The following is a 20,421-nucleotide window of genomic DNA, read 5'->3' as shown; positions in this document are numbered from 1 at the left end:
AGAAAAATGAAACAAAGATTCCCTCTTGTGCTTCACAACAATAAGTCTAAGAGAGTAAAGCATTGTTACTTTTCAGACAGGTTGTCTGTCAGCTTCTCCCTTATGGACCAAATCTCTCTGTTCTATGCTAAAGAAAACACAACCCACCTTTTGTTTTGTCTGAGTTAATTGGAAGAATATGCACATACCTAAAATTCTCTCCAAGTTTACCAGCTTAGTCATCTGTCAAAATCTGGGGACTCCTTTGCTCCTGCTGAAATTAACTGGATCACTGAGTAACCTTAAAGGAAGTTATCTGAGACCTTATTACTTTCTAGCAGGACAAATAAGAAGGTTAACAGCAGCAAAAACCCTGACTTGGCATGGCCACAACAAGCCCCTGATGGACATGAATCTAGCATTAGGCCACCTTCAAACACTTGGCTGTCTTACTGGACATGGTGTAGGAACTTGGTACTTCTAGTATCTGCCCTTCTGCAAGGCCTTCCTACCCGATTTTGGTTTCTGTCAGTGGGACACAAGTGCTGGGAAAGGTTTGCATTGCATTTACAAACTCAAGACTCCAGATTTAATGTATTATCTGTAGTTTCTCTCATAAGCCTTTCTTCAGCAGAGCTGTGATCACTTAGGGTCCAGATCCTACTGAGTGACAAGTGTCCTGGGAGCAGTGGAGGCTGAGAACCTCTCAGGGCTAAGTTCTCATCACATTACACCTTCCTTCATAAATTTTCACAGCCAGCATAAAAACAAATCAGGGAATGTGAAAAGCAGCTATTTTGCTTGAGGCTGATCACATGCTGCTTCAGTTAGGCTACCTGCTGATTCATTTCTATCAGGTTTATTTCAATAGCTTAGAGGAGCTGGATGCTGAATTGAAAGGGTTGGATTACGAAAATCTAGTTTTCCTTGACAGAACAGCCACCAGGTGCTAATTTGATATTATATTTCTTTTTGGGCAGCAAGTCATCTTCAGCAGTGAGAGCTGGAGGACTTCCTTAGCATAAGACTGTCAGAAGGGTCACATATCTAGGCATACTGAAGTATGCCTTCAGTCCTAGGCATGCTGAAGGTCTGGTTATGTTTGAAATTGTTTGGATGCTTTTGATTTTGGATTGGACTCTACACTCCTGCAAATAGTATGTTTTGTACCTTCTCACTATAGGATTTCCTTTCATTACTAACGACAGGCAGGACATGCTAGCATAATACTCAGTAATGGCAAAAGATTTGTTCCTCTACCGTGTGAATGACCCAGCATTAATCAAATAGCTCAAGGTTGACTGAAATCAATCAGTTTGGGGTTGGTAAGAAGTGAGGGGGCTGAAGGTATGTGGGTTATTACTCAACCCTCCTTTGGATGAAAAAGAAATGAGAAGAAACATAGGTACCACTTGGCCTCTTTGATCTTAGAGCAAAGGGAAATCTCATTCTTTTAGAAAGTCAATTAAATGCCACTCTTCCCTGTTTAGCTTACTGTGAATTTCAGCTGGTTTTGAAAGTAAGTAACACCATGGGCCCAGAAGTGGGCCTAGTGGAAGCATGACAGTTACTGAGAAAGTGTCCCCAGAGCAGCTCCTGCAAAATATCTATACCTATTTCCCTTATGAGAGACTAGTAATAGGGGTTTTGTGAGAGGAGGGACTAGACTGAAATACCGTATTACAATTGCTAGACTGGTGTAGTCTGCTGGTGTGTTCCCATTATTTATGAGTTGTACTTGCTAGTCCTCTGCAAGAGGTCGCTGTAGAAGAACCTCACTAATTGCACACATCCCAGACACGCACACGCACACACTCGGTAGCTGTTCTCTTCTTACTAACCAGCAGACTGATGTTGTGCTCCTGCATTCCTTGTGGATTCAGGTTTCCCAGAGAGAGGCAGAGTTCAGTGGAATGGGCAAGAGAAGTTAAATTTTGGGTGTCTGATTTATGATTTCACATAAAACAGGAAAGAGGGTGCTTAAATGGACAGCAACAAAATTCCTGAAAAGGAATTGTTTCAACAAGGTGGTAACTAACATGAGGAGCTCACTTTCACAGGACAGCACTCGGGCCACCTAGCAATTAATAAGCTAGATCTTTAAAGGAGAATGAGAATTATCTGCCACAATATATAATTTTTATATGGGATAAAAAGTTAAGGCCATAAATTATTATGTCTTTAGGTTATAAGCAGATACATAGCTAATGAGGATTATAACAAATCTTCTCTCTTAGGCTTATTACTTTGTAATTATCCAACATGGGTCTTTCATCTTCATCCAAATCATCCGTAACTGGCCATGTGTCAGAGACAGAATACTGGGCGAGGTGGACCACAGGGCAGACCTGCTCTGGCCAATCCTACATTTTCAATTGACTTCATCAGCCTCAGCAGCAGTAAGAGAAGGCACTTACCTCCCATTTACTCTCAGGCTTCCTTTATTGCACTTTTGCCTTGTAGAGGCCTTGATTTGTATGCTTGAGTTTATGTCCTATTTAATGCCCTTTTCCATTGCCAAAGCAATATAAAGAAAGCTTTAGGGAAAGTGGGAATCAGGCTCAAGGAATGCAGGATATTGCATGCTCCATCAGAGGGATGCGTGCTACAGTCTGCTCTTTCTCATCTATATTGTTTTATCAGGTGTTTTGAAGGAAGCCTTTCAAGCCTACTGAAATGGATGCGCTCAAACACTGCCAACAGCAGTTTGTACATCATTGTGACTGCTAGTGTAACACAGGTGTTCTTTCTGCTAAGGAATATTGTAGCAAAACATGAAACTTGATGATACCTGTAACATTCAGATACTGTAGTTATTTCCAAGTAGTAAATAAATATTTCAACAGATGGGAGGAAGCATTATTAAAAGAATTTAACATTTTAAAAGATAAAGGGGTCTATGTTTGAGCTCCTAAGTTCATAGAAGGGCACTTAAATAAGCGACCTGATGAGCATTTTCAGTTACATTTCCAGTCATGCTGCAAGCTGCTCCGTATTTTACAAAATCAAATCACTAATTTTTGAGCCTGGAAGTTCAACAAAATCAGTTTATATTTCAGGCAGCCATTTGTGAAGACCTTGGCCTAAGCTCTTTACCAAGTGATTTAGAATTCAATCTAGTATGCCTGAGCTTTACTTTAAGAAGTTTGTTTATTTTTTTAAACGGCACCCTTCATTCATTCACAACTGAACTTTATTTCAGTTCAAATTTATTAGGCCCCATAATAAATTTGCATTTCAAAGATGATGCTTCTCTGACTTAAGGAAGGTTGAAAATTGAAGAATTAAAATTTAGATAGGATTTTTCTCTCTAAACACCATAGTGTTCAAATTTTGGCAGATATAAACACTGATTCTTATTTCCTTTGTGCTGGCATATCTCTTCTGATATCAGAACGAAATTCCAGAACATGCTACATCTTGACTGTAGTTCACCAGATTTAACAACGGCAAATTAAACAGCTTTTCCCCAGACCTCAGATGACAAATGAGCAGCTACAGATTTTTAAGCTGGGTAAAATTCTTCATTAATTCCTCATATAGGAGAACACCAAACTCTTCTATACTAAAGACCTCAGAAAAAACTCCTTTCCTCAGAGAAAGACCTTCAGTCCTTTTGTAGAGGTTCACCTTCCCCGATTTCTTCCACACCCTTGTCTCTGGAACCTTTATTTTCTGTTCAGATTTAGTGTGTCTTTACATGGCAGATACTAGTTCTCCCTTCTCTGTATCTTAGGCTTTGTCTTTTCACTTCTCGGTTTACATGCCAGCATTGCTTTTACCAATGTGGTTATGAGAACAGTATTTGTTAACTAACTTGTGCTCCTTCTCCAGCCCTCTTGAACTATGCAAACAAACTGGTAACAAAAAAAGACGTTACCATATAAAAGACTCATTTGCTCTGGCACTTGCCTCAAAGTCTCTTTATGCTGCCTACTGCACCTGAGAATTAGGGCTTCAATGTTTAGGATCAGCTGAACAATACCTTGCAGAGTACAGAAAGATTCTGAGACTGAACCACCTGTCAGTTTTTTTCCCCAAAATAAATCAGTAATGGAACAGGCATAGAACATAGCAATGAGGTTACCTGTGCTGAATCACAGACATCTGATACAGAAGTAAAGAACACGCAAAATTGTATGTGGAGATCTATCAAGTCAATAGTTAGAAAGTTGTCCAGCATAAAAGAATGTCTTATGTGAAATTCTCAGTGTTCACAAGCAAAGTTTTGTAAACTTAAGAAAGCTTAATTTAAATATAGACACAAGTAAAAGCTAAACTAGCAATTTTTTTCTTCTTTTTTTTTTTTTTCTTTTTGCATATTTTTGTTAGGTGCTTCTTCTCTGCCTAAAATGTAAAGTCCAGAGTGCAGCTGGTGCAAATCCTAGCTATGGATTTCAAGCAAGACAAAGATAGTGTCAGACACTTATCCAACTGAACTAAGGACCCATGTACTTTGGGAGTTGGCTTTGGGGGAAAAATTCTCACACAGATACACAGAAGACGACTAGGGAGAACACCAGCCCAAACACAATAAAACAAAATACAAAACACCAACATATATATGCAGATCAGGAATCAATCTTTCACACTGATCCTACATTCCTTGCATAGCTTTGCATATGCAGAGAATGCGGGATGTGGCCCTTCAGTTAGACATTTTTGCAAATGAAGAAGGGAAGATTATTTGCAATGGTAACATTTTAAGTTATTTTGGCATCAGCACAATTACCAGGGGCAGGATCAGATTCCCACACAAATATGGAAGCTCTCTAGTGAGCAAGGCAGGGATGAGAGAACAATACAGCAGACTAATTCTTGTCCAGTGACCAAAAAGAAGGGAAATTCTAGTTATTACACACTTCCAAAACTTTCATACCTTTTCAAATAAGAAGAAGGAAAAGACTACAGATTCTATCATCCCAAAACCAAGGGAACATTGCTAGAAAAATCTTTCTTAAAGGAACCGCCCTTCAGCAGAAATAAATTCTGAGATGGAACCAAAAAAAGAAACAACAGAACCTTGGTAAGAGCCAAAAGAGAACCATGTAATTAAACAAAGTAGCAGTTAAAATGATACTGCAGGATGCACAAACTCTAGTAGATAATCTCACAGATGACTTCACAGAGCCCCTCATCGACCCAGGTAATTCTTGATTCCATTAGAAAAGAGAGAGAGAGAGAGAAATACTAGAAAAGAAAATTAAGAAACATCCTTCCTCTTTTTTAAAATAAAAATCAAGATCATCTCCCCTCCCCCCCTCTATCTGGAAGCAGGTTAGCTAACCTTAACAGTCTCAATTTAAAATAAAATATATATTTTTATATATATTCATATATATAATAAAAGAGAAGATATTAGTGGCAGTGTACGCAAAACAAAAAAGAAAACAAAGAAAAATTACTTTTAACAATCTCACTTTTTTTGTTTTTTTTTACACAAATACTGTTGTAAATATATTAAAAAAATCAGCATTCTATCTGGTAAACGTCACTTTTGCCCCTCTATAAAATTTTGAATTAAAAAAGTCCCAAGAACTCTTTTTTGTTTAATTATTATTCCCCTCCCCACCCACCCTCTATTCCTCTTTCTTCCACAAGAATAAATCCTGATGCAACTTTTTTTTTTGCAAAGATTGTGGGAACTAACCCTTCTCTTGTACCTAGATCCATCGGTTGCAACCTCTGATATCTTTGATTTTCCTCTGTGTTTCTCTTTGCCTTCTGTGAAAGTCCCTCTTGATTGTGCTGAGGCCCTGGGCTCAGCGAAGACACTGAATAAATTACAAAAAAGCCACCGTTGCTCGTTGTCTGAATCTTCTTGGTTTCTGCTGTAAGGTGGTGGTGGTGGTATGGGAAAAGCAGCGGGGAGGGTGCGCCAGAGAGCGTGGGATGGAGCAGAATCCAGGTGAGGAACCTCTGATTCTTTTTCCTCACTCTGCAGGGACTCCACACTATCCAAGCCACACTGCCTCGCACCCCCCTCAGCCCTTTCGCGTGTTTGTGGATGCATGTGTGTGTGAGAAAGCAGACACGTGGTGGAAACCAGCAGGGCCTTGTTTCCTCTGGTTGCTGCTCAACCAGAAGCAAAATATTCCACAGTTCTAACTGGATACTGTGAAGTCCGAAAGCGGTCAGCATTGTGAATTATGTCCATTGAAACACTGCGAGCGGTGTACTTATAACGACAGTAGGCCTTGTAGATTTGTAATATATTTTGTTTTGTTTCTTTTTTTTGTAGTGCTCTTCACAAGTGAGAAAAAAGAAATTGTTTTTTTTTTGTTTTCTATTTTTTCTGTCTGTTTTTTGTTTTTTTTTTTTTTTTTTTTTGTGGTTTTTTTTTCGTTTGTTTTTTGTAGTAAAGAAGGGTTGTATTTAGAGGCCAGTAGCTAGAGATCCAACCAGTGGAGCTCATGAAGCACTACCTGGCCTTAAGGCCACCATCCAAGGGAGGCTGGGAAAATTATTATTCACCCAGCCTCCGGAAATGTAATGTACCAGCAGGCAAAAAACAGTTCTTCATGTAGTACAAAAACAACAAAACGAAACGAACCCAAAAAAAAGGAGGAAAATAAAGGTAAAAATGAAACAAAAATCATTTCTTAAATTCTAGTGCCATAGCTTTTTTGTTGTTTCTATTTTTTTGTTCATAACAAAGAGAGAGAGAGAGATTCTACTTATCCGTCTGACACATGCATCCTCATGTGGTCGTTGAAATGCTCGATTTGGTCAAACTTAGCTGGACAGACAGAGCAGACGTACGTGGTCCCCTCCGTGCAGGCCACCACCCCGGCAGGGACAGCCCTCGCGCCGGTGCCGGTGGCTCCAGGCGTGCCATTGGTGGCACTGTGCAGAGCCACATGCCTCTCCAGCAGGGTCTTGTGGGAGAACTTCTTCTTGCAGATGTAGCACTCGTAGGACTTCTCCCCACGGTGGAGGCGCATGTGCACATTAAGGGAGCTCTTCTGGGTGAAGCGCTTGTTGCAGATACTGCACTGGTACGCCCTCACGCCAGTGTGCGTCACCATGTGTTTGATTAGGTAATCCTTTAAAGAGAAGGAGCGCCAACAGATGCTGCATTGGTGGGGTTTCTCACCTGCCCATTACCAACGAGAAAGAGAGAGAGAAAGAAAGAAAAACAGACAAAAAAAAAAAAAGATAATAAAATTAAACCAGTTTGGTACGACTCTTTCCAATAAACTAATGGTAAGCCTCACAGGGGTCTTTGGAGAGGTGCTCTGGTTAAGAGACTAATTCTGTTAGTAAGTGTGTTTTGATACACAACATTTTTTGCAACCAGAGGTTTCAAAATGCTTTACAAAGGGGGCTATAGGTATTCCCAATCCACATAGAGTAAAAAGGAGCTCAGTTGATTTCTTCAAGTTCACGTAGTAGGCACTGACAAAGACAAGACTAGAGTTAAAAGGTCCAGCTTCAATGGCACAGCCTCTCCTGCCTATGCTCCTGCCTTGCTCCTCGTGCTCATTTCTAGGCAGGTCTTAGTTAAGTTACTCTACGTCTCAGTGCCTCCACCTCCCTACCTGTATGCAATAAAAGCATGGACAAAGCTAGTGATTACTGGATAGCTGACCTGTAACACACTTATTTTTGTCAAATTGCTTTAAATTTCTCAGAAGAGAAATGCTAGCGATTGCCAAAGGAATCCAACGCTTTAGAAGAGGTTTACATTTGTTGCCCCTTTTTCTGGTCAAATCTCATAGCTGAAGCATGGATAAGAGTAACTGAAAAGGGAACCTCAGTACATACAATCGCCTAGGCCAGCCAGTGTCATGCAAAGGCCAATCTAACAGATAAACTTCCAGTGTAACAGACATGAAATTTAAATTATTTGACTGCCAATTAAACAAAACACCTTATCGGGTAAACCAGAGGTGATATCAAATACTTATGTTGTCTACCACACTGCGCCCAGGGCTGTTGTAAAACTGATTCTGGCAACTCATGTAAGTGAACTCTGATCATATCCAAACAAACCAGTGACTACAAGGACTGAAAAAAATATTTAGCTGACCACATACGATTGGTTTGTCCAGACTACTCTTAATTCGTCCTCATGCTCAGAGTTCTTCTGGGAGACAATGCCACGGCCTCATGTTTCATGGTTTCAGGCAACATTTTCATGATATGTTGCTGTATTGATAATATAGACAATACCCAACAGCCTGAATGCCTCATCAGAAGCTGCTATTTAATTTGTTTTCCAAATCACTTGTGGTATGTTTCAGGTGTGGTAATTCATCATACCCAAAGCTGTCAGGGAGAGAGATGGTACCATAGCTCTGTAACAATCAAAGTGATTCTCTGTTTCACTGACTGAAAAATGATTTTCCTTTGGTCATTCCACAATTTCCTCTCTAGCGGAGATCTCTCTTTTTTTTTTTTTTTTCATGGACATCCTGCTTCCTCCTTTTTACAATCTGTCTGGCAGTGGCTTAAATCCTGAAGAGTCAATCTTCAGGGACCATCACACGCCCGTGGTAATATATCATTTACCCTTTGTATAGTGAGATTACAATAGCTACTTACATTCAATTTTATGAGGAGATAATTAATATGGATTGGATGGGAAGGACCTACTTTTTTATCTCCCCTGAGTCTCTGTTTCTTTTTATTTCACAGTTTGCACATATGATGGTGACATCTGTGAATGAAATCCACATGCTGCTCTTCCTTGCACCAATGATGAGTTTGTCCCTACTTGGTGAAAGACACTTGGTTAAAACACATTAAGTCCTTACTTTCCTGCTGGCTTTGCCAAACATAGTAGTGTGTTGAGTGTAGACAGGCCAATATGCTTGACACGTGTTATGTGGAAAATGATAGTGTGTCAGTTATAATAATGTCTGATTAACTTACAAGAGACTGATTATATTTACAATGCTCATTTTTGCCTTAGGCAATATATGTCCCAGAGTTTGTAATAAGTCTGTCTCCTCTGCTCTAGACCCTGTTAAGACTATGCTATAAAAACACCCTAATTTTTGCCTGCACATGTTTCTAAGATACACTGGGTTCTGGCCTTCTAATCTTAGCTTCAAAACCTTCATGGAATTTCTTCTCTCCTAAGAATCTCAAAACTTTTTAGGTTTTCTTTTTTGTATGCAAATGTACGTGCTTCTTAAGTGAGCACTGTAGATTCTTTATTCCCACGATTCTTCATCTTTAAGTCAGAGAAAACTTTGCTCAGTGAATTAAATGTGCATGTTCCTCCTTTCGGTTCTTTATTTTATATTTGGCTGGTTTTAGGCAGCAATGTGGGACAGTTATTGAATATTAATCACAGCATGGTATGTAGGAGAAGGAAATGATGGCTTATAAGGTGCACAGACACTGCATGCGTTCTAGCACTGTATTTCCACAGCATTGCATGTCTTGGAGAACAACATTGTGGGATACATTAAAGCCAGTCTGCAGGGAACATGGAAAAACATCCATCTCTAATATGTTTGTGTCCATGTGAAAGAAGAAAGGGTGGTAGGTTTCCATTCCATGGAAAGCTACATCAGGGCGTAGTTTTCAGAAGCATAAAAACTTAAGAGAGATTGGGAGGCCTCTAGCTTGTTGAATTCTGGTTTATGATTAGACTCCTCCATGGCTCCTCGTGAGCCCTCTGAACAGCAAGACTAATTCAAACATTTGCATCTTCCGAATCTTTCCCTTTTTCTGTGGATCTTTTCCAGAGCCACTTTGCCTGCCTTCTTTTAACAGGGGTGAGGAAAGTCACCGTGATAGTGGGAACAGCTGTCTCCTCTTGGTTTTCATAATGATCCTGTCCAGTACTAGACAAGGTAGCAGACATGCTTTCTCTGAGGCTGTACTTATAAAGGTTATTTTCAGAAGGGTTTTCTGAAGCCCTGCCCTCTGTTGGTTGAAGTACAATTATTCTCCCAGACACTCCAGGAGCCAGTTTGTTCCTAAATGAACTTTGAAATCATTTATCTATGCAAATCTCTCCTTGCCACCATAGTTCATTATTTTGGGCATTCTCAGACCCACACAAATAAAATATTAATTCATGATTGGAGATGCCTATCAATTTCCTTGGTTGCCTTTATGTGAGTAGCTAGGAATATTTTAGGTCAGGTCTTCCAATATTATTCTTTATCTGACTCCAAACACCAAACGGGGCACAGTTGGCGGTGGGGGAATTAAAGCACCTAATCTCAGTGAAGTTACTTGTGAAAAAGCCTTTCTAGCTTTTAGTACAAGAATGCAGGCAGATATATTTGACTGTGTTCTGAAGGGGATATTTTTCTGAAAAACACAACACTATCTACATAGTATTTTAGCTACTCATCTACGACAGAAAGATGGAGAACGTAAACAGACACAAAGGTTAATCTTGGGATTCAGGATTCTTGATCCTTGCAATCATACATTTTGTACCAGTCCTGAAAAGTTGGACCTTTTTGTATATGTACATGTCTGCCTTAGAAGTCTAGAGGAATTTTTCATTTAAGTGATAATTATAGGTACATAGAAGTTAAAAGTTTACATACGCACATGGAAGTGAAATCTACTGGATACAATGGGGAGGCATGACTTGCATTCCTCCCATACCTCGGGCAATTTCTCCACGTTCTACTCCATGTATCACGAACCCAGCATTTATTTTAAGGTCTGATGTTAGCAAAACCACTGCTTGGTGAGAGAAATATTTACTCTTTCTCTAAACTAGAATTTCTCTCCAACATCAGAATGAGCCAAGGGCTAAAGCAAGCAAAATTTAGTCCCGAGCCCAGGATAGCTTCTCCATGTAAGATACATATATCTGCTTGTTTTGAAGATCTGTAACATGACAAAGCTAGAAAAGGCAGTTTCGGCTCAGTAATAAATATGGTTACCTATATCATCTCAAAAGACCATATACTAAAACAGTTGTATTTTTAAACAAAAAGGGTGCTGATGTTGTGTTCTACGTATATTATTTTAAATTTTTCTCATTGAGCGCTATGTTTCTGTACTCAGAACTAGTGAAACATCTGACTTGCCAAGAGACCGGGGATTACAGCAATCAGCTTCAGTGAAGTACAAAAAACTTCCTGAAAAAACTCCAAATTTACTTTCTTATAGGAATACATGAGATTTAGAAAATATGTGGCAGTGTGTGTAACACCCAGGCCTAGACCTACTGCTGCAACTCCACCAGGAATGAACTTTCCCTAAACTCAGGCCAATCATCATCACTTGAGCTTAAATTCCCATAGCTGTGAAACTTACAGGGCAATGCCCTTTCTTAGTAGATACAGTTTTTCTTTAATGACTTATTGCAGTTCCTGATGCCACTTGTACTTAATGTTGCCTGGTCAGCTTGCAGGGGACAAAAAATGCTTACCGTTTCCTTGGATGGGTGCAGGACATGTTTTACTCCAAGTAAAATGAACTTGTTTCTGCACTATGCACAGTTAGGCCCCTGTAAGGGACCATTTCTGCAAAGGGTCAACTTCAATGCAGTAAGCTCAGAAAGTGTTCAGCGACACCAGCTCCCTGGATAACCTCTCCCTCCTGTTTGTGCTGGCAGATTGGGAAACAGAATCTAAGTCCATGTTTGTCAAGGACTTTCTCTGGCTTCGTGTATAAGCCAAAGGAACATACTCTTACCTGTGTGTACAAACATGTGCTTGACGTAGTTCTGTTTGGCGGTGAAAGTCTTGTTACAGAGAGTGCACTCGTAAGGCTTTTTTTCACCTTGCCCACCTGCTGTGCTGTGGCCCGCAGATGGGGCCAAGGGCTGTGGGGCTGGCAGCTGGGCAGTAAAGGTTGACAGGCCAGGCTGGGACACTGTCACAAACTGTGTCTGTTGGCCAGCTAAAGGCTGGGGCAGGCTGAAGAGAAAAGGCTTAGGGCCACTGCCAGCAGACTGTGTGGTGAAAAGGGCAGGCAGGTAGGTGTTGCCAGCTGTGCCAATGACCTGAGTGTTGCTGGTCAGAGTCAGTGGCATCCTCAGATTGCTGGTGAGGGTTTCTGTCTGGCGTAAGTAGATCTGTGTGGTTGGCAATGGTTGGGCAACAGTTGTGTTGACAGAAGGCTGCAAAGCCCCCTTTTCGGTGCTGTTATTGACTGTGAGCACTTTGCTGTCCATTTCAACGTCATTGCTTCTCTCTGGCGAGAAAGAGTTGGCATCTACATGCTGCTGCTGCTGCTGCTGCTGCTGCTGCTGCTGCTGCTGCTGCTGAGTGCCATCAGCAGGGACGTCATTTTGATCTGCTTGAGAAGGTTCTTGCTGCCCATCCCGGCCCAGACCAGCCATAAACTGCTGCTCCATGGAATCAGGCTCAGTGCCAATGGAGGAACTGACTCCCGAGTCAAAACTCTCCCCTTTGGGCTCGCTCTCAGTGCCTTCTGCTTGGTCAGTGTCCTCAGTGCATTCCTCAGACTCATTGCGCTCAAGGATCTGCACCCTCTGTTGGCCATAGTAGTCATAGTCATCCTCCATCTCCTGCTTAATATGGATGTTGCCCATCAGGGTTTGAATTCGGACAGGGCGTGGTTGCTTGCGGCAGTGTGTGGTCTCTGGAGTGGTGGAGAGGTACCGCTCCATCTGTTGCGACCGTTCATGGATCCGGGTAATCCAGCTGGGGTCTTCCATGTGGTGGTCCCTGGGGAGCCCCAGGGCTGTTTCATGGTGGCTGACCACAGCTCCACTGTAAAAGGAGCGCTCCCCACTGCCATTTTGCATGGAACAGGCATAGAGGGCTGAATAGATCCTGTCCACGCTGTGCTGCGAATGGCTCTGCAGGTAGCCAGACTCTGTGTCAGTGCTCTGCCCCGAGGTGCCTGATTCGGGTGTTCCCCTGGGTGTCTCCTGGCCTGAATCCTGAATCACCGGGTAGACCTCTCCTACATTTTGTGAGACAATCCTTGTGCACTCATCAATCACAGTCTTGATCTGCAGGATGCTGGCAGCTGTGAGTATTTGGAGGGCCTCCGACTGTGAGACCCGCAGCACCCCGCTGTACATGAAGTCAATGAGCTTTTGCACAGACTGGACTGACACCACTGAGGGGATCTCGATGTCGCTGTAGCCCAGCAGCAGCTTGTCCTGGAAGAAGGGGCTGCCAGCCGCCAGCACACAACGGTGGGCGCGTAGCATGCTCCCGTGGATGCGGACCGTCACGTCACAGAAGTGGCCACGGTTGCGCTGCTCGTTGAGGGTCTCGAGCACAGAATTGCTGAAGTTGTGAAGGTTGATGCTATGAATGCGCTCTGTCATCCCCTTGCAACTGATGTTACCTGTAGAAAAGCAGGTGACAAAAAAAAAAAAAAAAAAAAAAAAAAAGAACAGATTGAGTCTTGTTCTCTGCAGAGCCACAGTCAGGGCACTGGTGAAGGTGATTGCCCACTGGGTAAACAAAACACATTATACTGTAAAAATCACATACAAAGGCATCGATAAGAAGACATAATCTCTGTAAGGCTTGAAGTAAACTTTGCTACTCATTTGCAGAAGCTCAAGTCCTGAATTTTTGGACAAAGCAGACAAAGACAGGTGTAGTTGGGCCTAAATTCCAACCACATTCCTGGGCCTTGGACTTCCTATCAGTTTATCCGGCTTTAAAAAGCCTAGAGCCAGCCAATTGTAAACACTGAGCACATGGATTAAAGCTGGATTTTAGGCTGTTCGGATGTGGACCTATGCCAGAAAAGATCAGATTCTTACTTTAATGACCCTATACACCAAGTTGTTAATGCGAAGAGTCTATATGAAAATGTGATTTCTATCTAGATTGGTATTTTAAGGAATTTGGATTCTGTGTTTTACAGTACAGTTACTTGTATCAAAAAAACTGGCAGTCACTTTGTAAAATCCAAATCTGGTTCAAGATTTAGGCCGTAAATGTTCCTAAAATGCCATGCACAGTTTTGTCTGGGGTTGTGGTTTAGAACATTTGCTACACAATAGTGACAAACAGTCCTCTGTAAGAACCCAAAGCAAAAAGTTAACATGAGAAGCCCCCTTCGTTTTTAGCATATCCCAAGTTCTGACTGGCACCAGAATGCCATCATATAAAAACAAATGTTCTCCTGCTGTTATTTACTTGACAGAAACTGGAAAATTACAGACATTTACTCTAAGGAAGACTTTGTCTTAGTTTGGCTGAATAGTCTAAACAGAGAACAGTTTAGAAAAGCATATAACCAATTTGGGTACAGAGCCAACATATCCTTCAAAATTAACTTTTACAAGTGACTAAAAAGTAACTTCTTAATCTCTTGACCCACTTTTCCCTACCTCCATCTTGCTTGCTTTTAATGCTTTTTCGTTTCCTTTCCTGTTCTTTACTCATTTTTTATCTATTTGGATTTTGATGGGCAGAAACTACAGTTTCACCTTTTAGCTATGAAGAACCAACTGCCCTTTGAGTGGTGAACAAATAAAACATTATTAATAATTTATTTCTCTTAGCATTTGTAGTACATTCATCACCTTGGTTCCTAGAAAAGTACGCAGAGAAAAGTAATGCAAAATCACCACTCGTATTACAAGCATTTTGTCTTGAATATACCTACCAAAGCTACAACCCCTCTTGCCACAATTACTTGTTAATGTGTGAGAATCCAAGTGAAATTTGGTAGAGAAGCATGAGTAAATTAAACTAGCTTATTGTTACCGTCTGTTTTATCAGAAATATACAAAGCAAATAAATGGCATTAAAAGCAGTTTTGTATACATGCCTTTTAGCCCAACAATGTCCCTCTGCTCCAGCCTAAGGGGTGCTTTACATCTCACACACAGGCAGTAGAACACTACTCACTACAATTTGCAGGAAACTGTGGCATCTTCCCTGCTCTGCTTTTTCCTTCTCATTTATCCACTTCTGACAACTCAAGCACCCTCTGTTCTGGTGGTTCAAAGAGAAACCACCTTGGATACAGGTGGTTATTTTAATTCTCTGAAGTAGCTGAATGATAAAAGGGAAGCACAAAGGTCAGGAACTGGAAATCCTGATGGGGCCAAGCTGTCTGAAGAAGTCTGATGTTAACAGATGTAAACCAGCCAGTATCAGAAGGGTACTAATTTCCATGTGAGATTAGAGCACTGAGGGGATGCTCACATAGGAGAAACAGGGAGGAAACCACTAACAGTAATATCATGGAGGTTGTGAATTACATCTGTCTTGTTCATAAGCTCTGCTGGGAAACCTGAGTTTCCTCCTCTGATGAGACTGATCATAGGACTGGAAAAACATCTTAGAAACTGGGAGACTTTCCTTCAAGGACACTGCAACTATTGTTACACAAAATAATGTACAGAAGAGAAGTATTCCCTCCTCCTTCCAGACAGAGTAATTCTTCAGAGGTCTCCAGGGCAGTTCCAGATGCTTCCCTTCCCAACATGTCAGATCACATGAGGATTCAGAATGTATTTACATAAAAAGTCAGAATCCTTGATCTGAATGGAAGAGAACTTGATAAAAGCTTTGTACTGGTAGGGAAACAGAAGGGTGGAAAATTAATGATAAACAGACAACACCTCTTTTTGAGACCTGCTGTAGGCCATGGCAAGTGATTGCATATCTACCCATTTATCTGCATCACCCTTTGAGTGGCTGCCTATCAGTATGCTAGAAATTTTTCTATCAGTAAGTATTGATCATTACTTGGTTTGACCCTAGGGCTCCCTTTTCAGGCATACATGTCTTGAAGATGTGCTTCTGGAAAAGGGAATGACCTACAGTTTATGTTCTGCTTTGTCAAATGAGGTATTCGGTAATAAGAAGAAATATGCAGCAGTCTGACTCAGTAAATCAAAAATCCTGCCTTGCGCATGCACAGGGTAGAATATTCCACACATGCCAGAGATGCTATGGACAGGTCTCTTGACTTGAGCAGGTGCAAATAAATCCAGTTTGTTCCCATGCACCTTGGCAGATAAAATGAATTTTGTGAGTGGAACCCTGAAAAATGCATCCTCAGAACAACTCCTTTCCAGAAAGGTGTGATATGCACCACAAGACTGGATGACTTCTTGGGAAAGTGAATTCTGCCACTTATCCACAAATCATGTACAGAAGGGAGGAAGGGCAAGGTTCATCTGTAAGTTTCAGCAGTCTATCTCAGGTTCTGTCTGTGCGAAGCAAGAGTTGTGTAGCCACAAAGTATTTGGTCATTACCCAACTTGATGAAAACAGTCAGCTGGGGTTAATCAAGGCTAAAGAAAAGAGGTTTGTATGCATTTATAAGTGATGTGAATAGCTCTCCTACAGGAACTGATCTAGGATGCACCCTGAGGTGTAGGAACTGGTATGAAAGTCAACTGAGATGCTTCATAAAAGGCATGGAGTACGATTTGGTTGCTATTGGTATAACAGAGTTTTCCCTTAAAAAAAATCCTCTCCTCATTTCTTTACTTATTCAAATGAACTTGGAACATCTACCACTTCTTCAACTTAGAAAGAAATGAAATTCACTCCTTATGGATAAAACAAGAGGGGTGGGTGGAAGAGACACATAACAAATGGTAAAAAAAGCTAATACAGATTTTGAGGATGTTTCTCCTAGGCTACCCTCCTTGACATTCAACACTGAAAACCACGCCTATCCAAAGTACAGGCAACCAAAGGGTCTGCAATAGTGTCAGAGATGTTACTACACAAACCACAGCAGTATAAAAGAGCAGCTTTAACAAATTCCAGAGATAAGTCTGTAGCAAAACCTGCTGTCCCATGCAGCTCCTCTCCCTCTGCAGGAAACTGTGTCCAGATCCAAATTTTGTGGTTGTCCCTTACTGTATGCTGTTCTAAGCTGAAAGTCCAAAGGCAATGCTCCCCATAAAAGGTGGACTCGCCAATGCCCGTTTGATTCTAAAGTAAATCCCACATTCTGACAAAGACTACTAGAGCCTTGGACAAGCCAGAAAGTGTGTCAGCTCTTCACAAGATGCAGCTACACACGCGCACACTCACCTACTTGTCACTGCACAGAATGTCTGGCTCAGGAAAAAGACTGCCGTCTCAGGCTCTTCTCAGGCCTGCCACTCTTTTAAACTTGAGACAGTGGGAACCTTTCTGTGAAATTCAAGTGGTCTTTGTTAAGTGCCCCCCCTCCCCTTTTTTGTCCAGTAAACATGATGTAGAGATCCCAATGGACTTATTCTGAGAAACTCCTGTAAAATGGTTTTGTCCCCTTTCTGTGAAGCAAGTTCTGATTGGAAGGGTATTCACAAACCATATAGGAAAGAATGGGTGTGAAAATGCAAAGGCCATTCTTACCCAGATGGGCAATGAATAGGCGTTTGCCAGTTAAAAAAAAAAAAAAAAAAAAAAAAAAGAAAAAAAGCAGGAAAAAAAGAAAAGAAAAAAAGCCCAGACAACTGCACAGATTATGCACATTTGCAATCCTCCTGGGATGCAATTTGAAGCTGGCATGGCATAAAGGTGAAACATATTACTGTGCAACTTTGAAAAAAGCTCCGTTTGCCCATATGCAAATGTACCGATTAAACTGTCAGGCTATTCACAGAAACATGCATGGAATTCATCCTCAACTAGTAAGAAGGAGCCCAACGTGGATGGGAAAGGAAAAAACTTTTGTTGTGTAATACATGACTGAGTGCTTAGATTAGCGTTTCCCTGAATCTCATCCACCCCTCCTGCTGACTTTTATGCTATGGGCATTCAAAAGAAAGTAGATTTTACCATGACAATAACAATGACAACCTCTCCAAGTACAGTACCAAAGGGGAAGGCAATGGCAGAAGGAAACAGCAGGCAGTGGACTCCTGGAAGATGCTATAGAAAACGTAGAAGTGCAGCAGTGAGGTACCTCAAGCATGGCTTGAAGGCAGTTTTCTATTTGCCAAAGCTACCATACACAGACCTACATAAAGCTAGAAAGGTACGGCTTGCAAAGGTCATTTTTCTGTTTGCCAAAACCATAAAAAATGATCCCAACAAACACACAATGTAGTAGAGCTACAAAGATGTATGGAATACCGAAGACTGCAGGCCACACACAAATGGCTAAGTTGTACATTTAAAAATGTATTTAGTAAGGGTCTTTTTGTACAGCCACTAGATGTCCCTTTCTGCAAAGCCAATGCTTACAGCTTTAATGCTCATAACTGAACGATATCACAGAATTTGATTTTCTCTAGTGTCCTTTAAAATCACAGTATCTCAAAGCTCATTGCACAGTAATGACTACCATTTCTAGAAACACAGTGATGATGAAACCACCACAGCTACTGTAACTCAGCAGTAGCTCAGTGCATAGCCTTCACCTGAAGCAAAACTGCCTAGGACGCTGGAATCCAAGCTCTTTTTTGAAACTTACTATGTGGTCTTTCACAGGAATAACTAGCAGAGTGAACCCCAAAGGCTCTGTCTTGCTTTCATACTTACAGGGCAATGAGAATAATCGTCTTATATCCTTCAGAATGGCTAGGCTGGCTGAGACAGATATAGGTTGAGTTTTTGCCTCAATTTTCTGCAGTAGCATTAGAAAACTGTTTGGCAACCCATCTACCTGATGCTTAGGCAAGATTAACTACAACTAGCTTGATATTACTACTAGTTTGTCTTGCTGACAAGCCTCTCAGGCCTCACATTGAGAAGAATAACACACTTTGAGAGACAGTAGAAATGTTGGAGGTGTTATATCTTGTGTAGAATACAGTATCTTTATATTCTTACCATCAAAATGACAAGTGCCCTCCTAGGTGGGAGAAAACCCTGGGCTAAGACAAAGATGTGGAAATTGGGATTGGTAGGCTTTTTTCCTGCTTCTGGAGATGTTTCTCTGCGCATCTGTAATCCAGCCACTAGTTCCTGGGAGTGCCACAAACCTAAGTAACCTGCTGCTGCTGGAGACAAGCATTATCATCTACTCCTTACTCTCTTCGTCTACCACGGGTAGTTTTGGAAATCCCTAATCCTTGGTCTCTACACCAAGTATTGGATGACCACAGCCTCCTGGCTGTATCAAAAGAATGCATTAGGTTCTTCAGACAGTAATCTCATCTACTCCTTTTCCTCGTGGAGGGAACAATTTACCTACACTATCTCTTCACAATTTTGTCTAACGTGTTTGCAAAAAACCAACAATGGGGGGACTTCTACTCTCTCCCCAGACAGACTGTCTACTATCTTTATAGCAAGAAAGTTTTCCTAGTATTTTACTTTGAAACCAATTATTCATGCTTTCCTCCAGCAGACACAGAGAACTATTGACCACTTTCCTCTTTATAGCATTCTCTCATATATTGGAAGGTGCCTCACTTTTTTTATTTAGACCTGTCTTTTCTAGAAAACACAAACTCAGGTCTCCTAATCACCCTCACTGGTTATACGTATTCTCCTCATCGTCTTCCATCTTCTTTCACTTAAAATGTACTTTGTCCTTCTTTCACTTAAAATGCAATGCCCTAAAGTGGATAAAGTACTCTAGCTGAGTGAGGTGAATGAAACAGTTGCCTGAAACACTTCGTATATGATACTTTCAAAAGACCTTACAGAACAAATAAAACCAAGCAAACAAAGCCCTGTTATCAAAACAAAACTCTGCAAATTTTCCTTAAGAAAGGCATGTCTTAATAAAGAATACTTAATTCAGAATGAAAATCTCAACTTTTTCATAAACATGACATTTCAGTGAAAATACAGCATTTCCATCACAACATTTGAAAGCTAATATAGCCCCACAATTTCCACATGAAGTTTTCTCATTTCCATACATTAGTGTCTCCAGTTCCAAACTTAGCACCATAACCATGGGTGCTTTCTTCAGCTCCAGTGACCTGATTTATCCCTAGTGATGAAGTTTTATTTTCTGTTGTTCTCCAGTCAGTTACTCTAAAATAAAACTGGATTAAGACAGCAAAAATTCTTATCTAGCGTTTCCATACACAAAATTAGTCCTGCATCAGGTTCCAACTCTCTGGGACCAAATTTAGTGAAGCAACATTTTTTCCAGTCAAGGAAGTGACTTGAATTCAAATCCTGAAAACCTTGTATATCTCAGTGATGCTAGAGAGGCCGATTTAGCCAATCCTGCTCAGACTCATTCTCCTGCATATTTGGCCTGATTCTGAGCAGGGGCCTGCAAGAGGAAAAGCTTGTATGGAGTTCCAGGAACACAGAAGAACATTTGTATCCTCAGCAGGAAATCTGACCAGGAGCAGCCCTTGCTTTCTGTTGCTTTAAAGGTTTGCTGGAGTTTTCACCCAATCATCTGCTTGAACATCTTGAAAATCAGTATCTCCTTCTATAATATCTATCCAAAACAAACACCAGATGACACTACACGAATTGCCCTAACCCTACCAGATTGTTGTTAGAATCAAAATATGTAGCAGTCTACAGTTAACAGGAAGTACTGTATTTTTACCAGCACAACATCTATGAATGTGTCAGTAATACAGTCTATGGAAGAAAGAATCACTGTGTTCCGAAAGCTGTCAAACTTCTCTAAATTTCATAG

The 20,421-nt window shown here is 41.0% G+C and overlaps 1 protein-coding gene across 3 annotated transcripts in view; it reads right to left on the bottom strand.

The window, feature by feature from the left end:
* Positions 1-6,237: 6,237 nt before the first annotated feature.
* The window catches only part of ZBTB20 (zinc finger and BTB domain containing 20), a 458,636-nt gene continuing 444,452 nt past the window's right edge, over positions 6,238-20,421 (bottom strand). For all 3 annotated transcript variants that reach the window (XM_049824981.1, XM_049824982.1, XM_049824983.1), the window contains 2 exons: positions 11,602-13,233; positions 6,238-7,075 (listed from right to left, as the gene is read on the bottom strand). In XM_049824981.1, the coding sequence (XP_049680938.1) occupies positions 6,657-7,075; positions 11,602-13,213 (2,031 nt within the window). In that variant the 5' untranslated portion in view covers positions 13,214-13,233 and the 3' untranslated portion in view covers positions 6,238-6,656. The remainder of the gene's footprint in view (positions 7,076-11,601; positions 13,234-20,421) is intronic.

Source organism: Accipiter gentilis, chromosome 21 (assembly GCF_929443795.1).
Source record: "Accipiter gentilis chromosome 21, bAccGen1.1, whole genome shotgun sequence".
Taxonomy (NCBI): Eukaryota; Metazoa; Chordata; class Aves; order Accipitriformes; family Accipitridae; genus Astur; species Astur gentilis.
The sequence above is the reverse complement of the archived record's forward strand: the minus strand, read 5'-3'. Positions and strand labels throughout refer to the sequence as shown.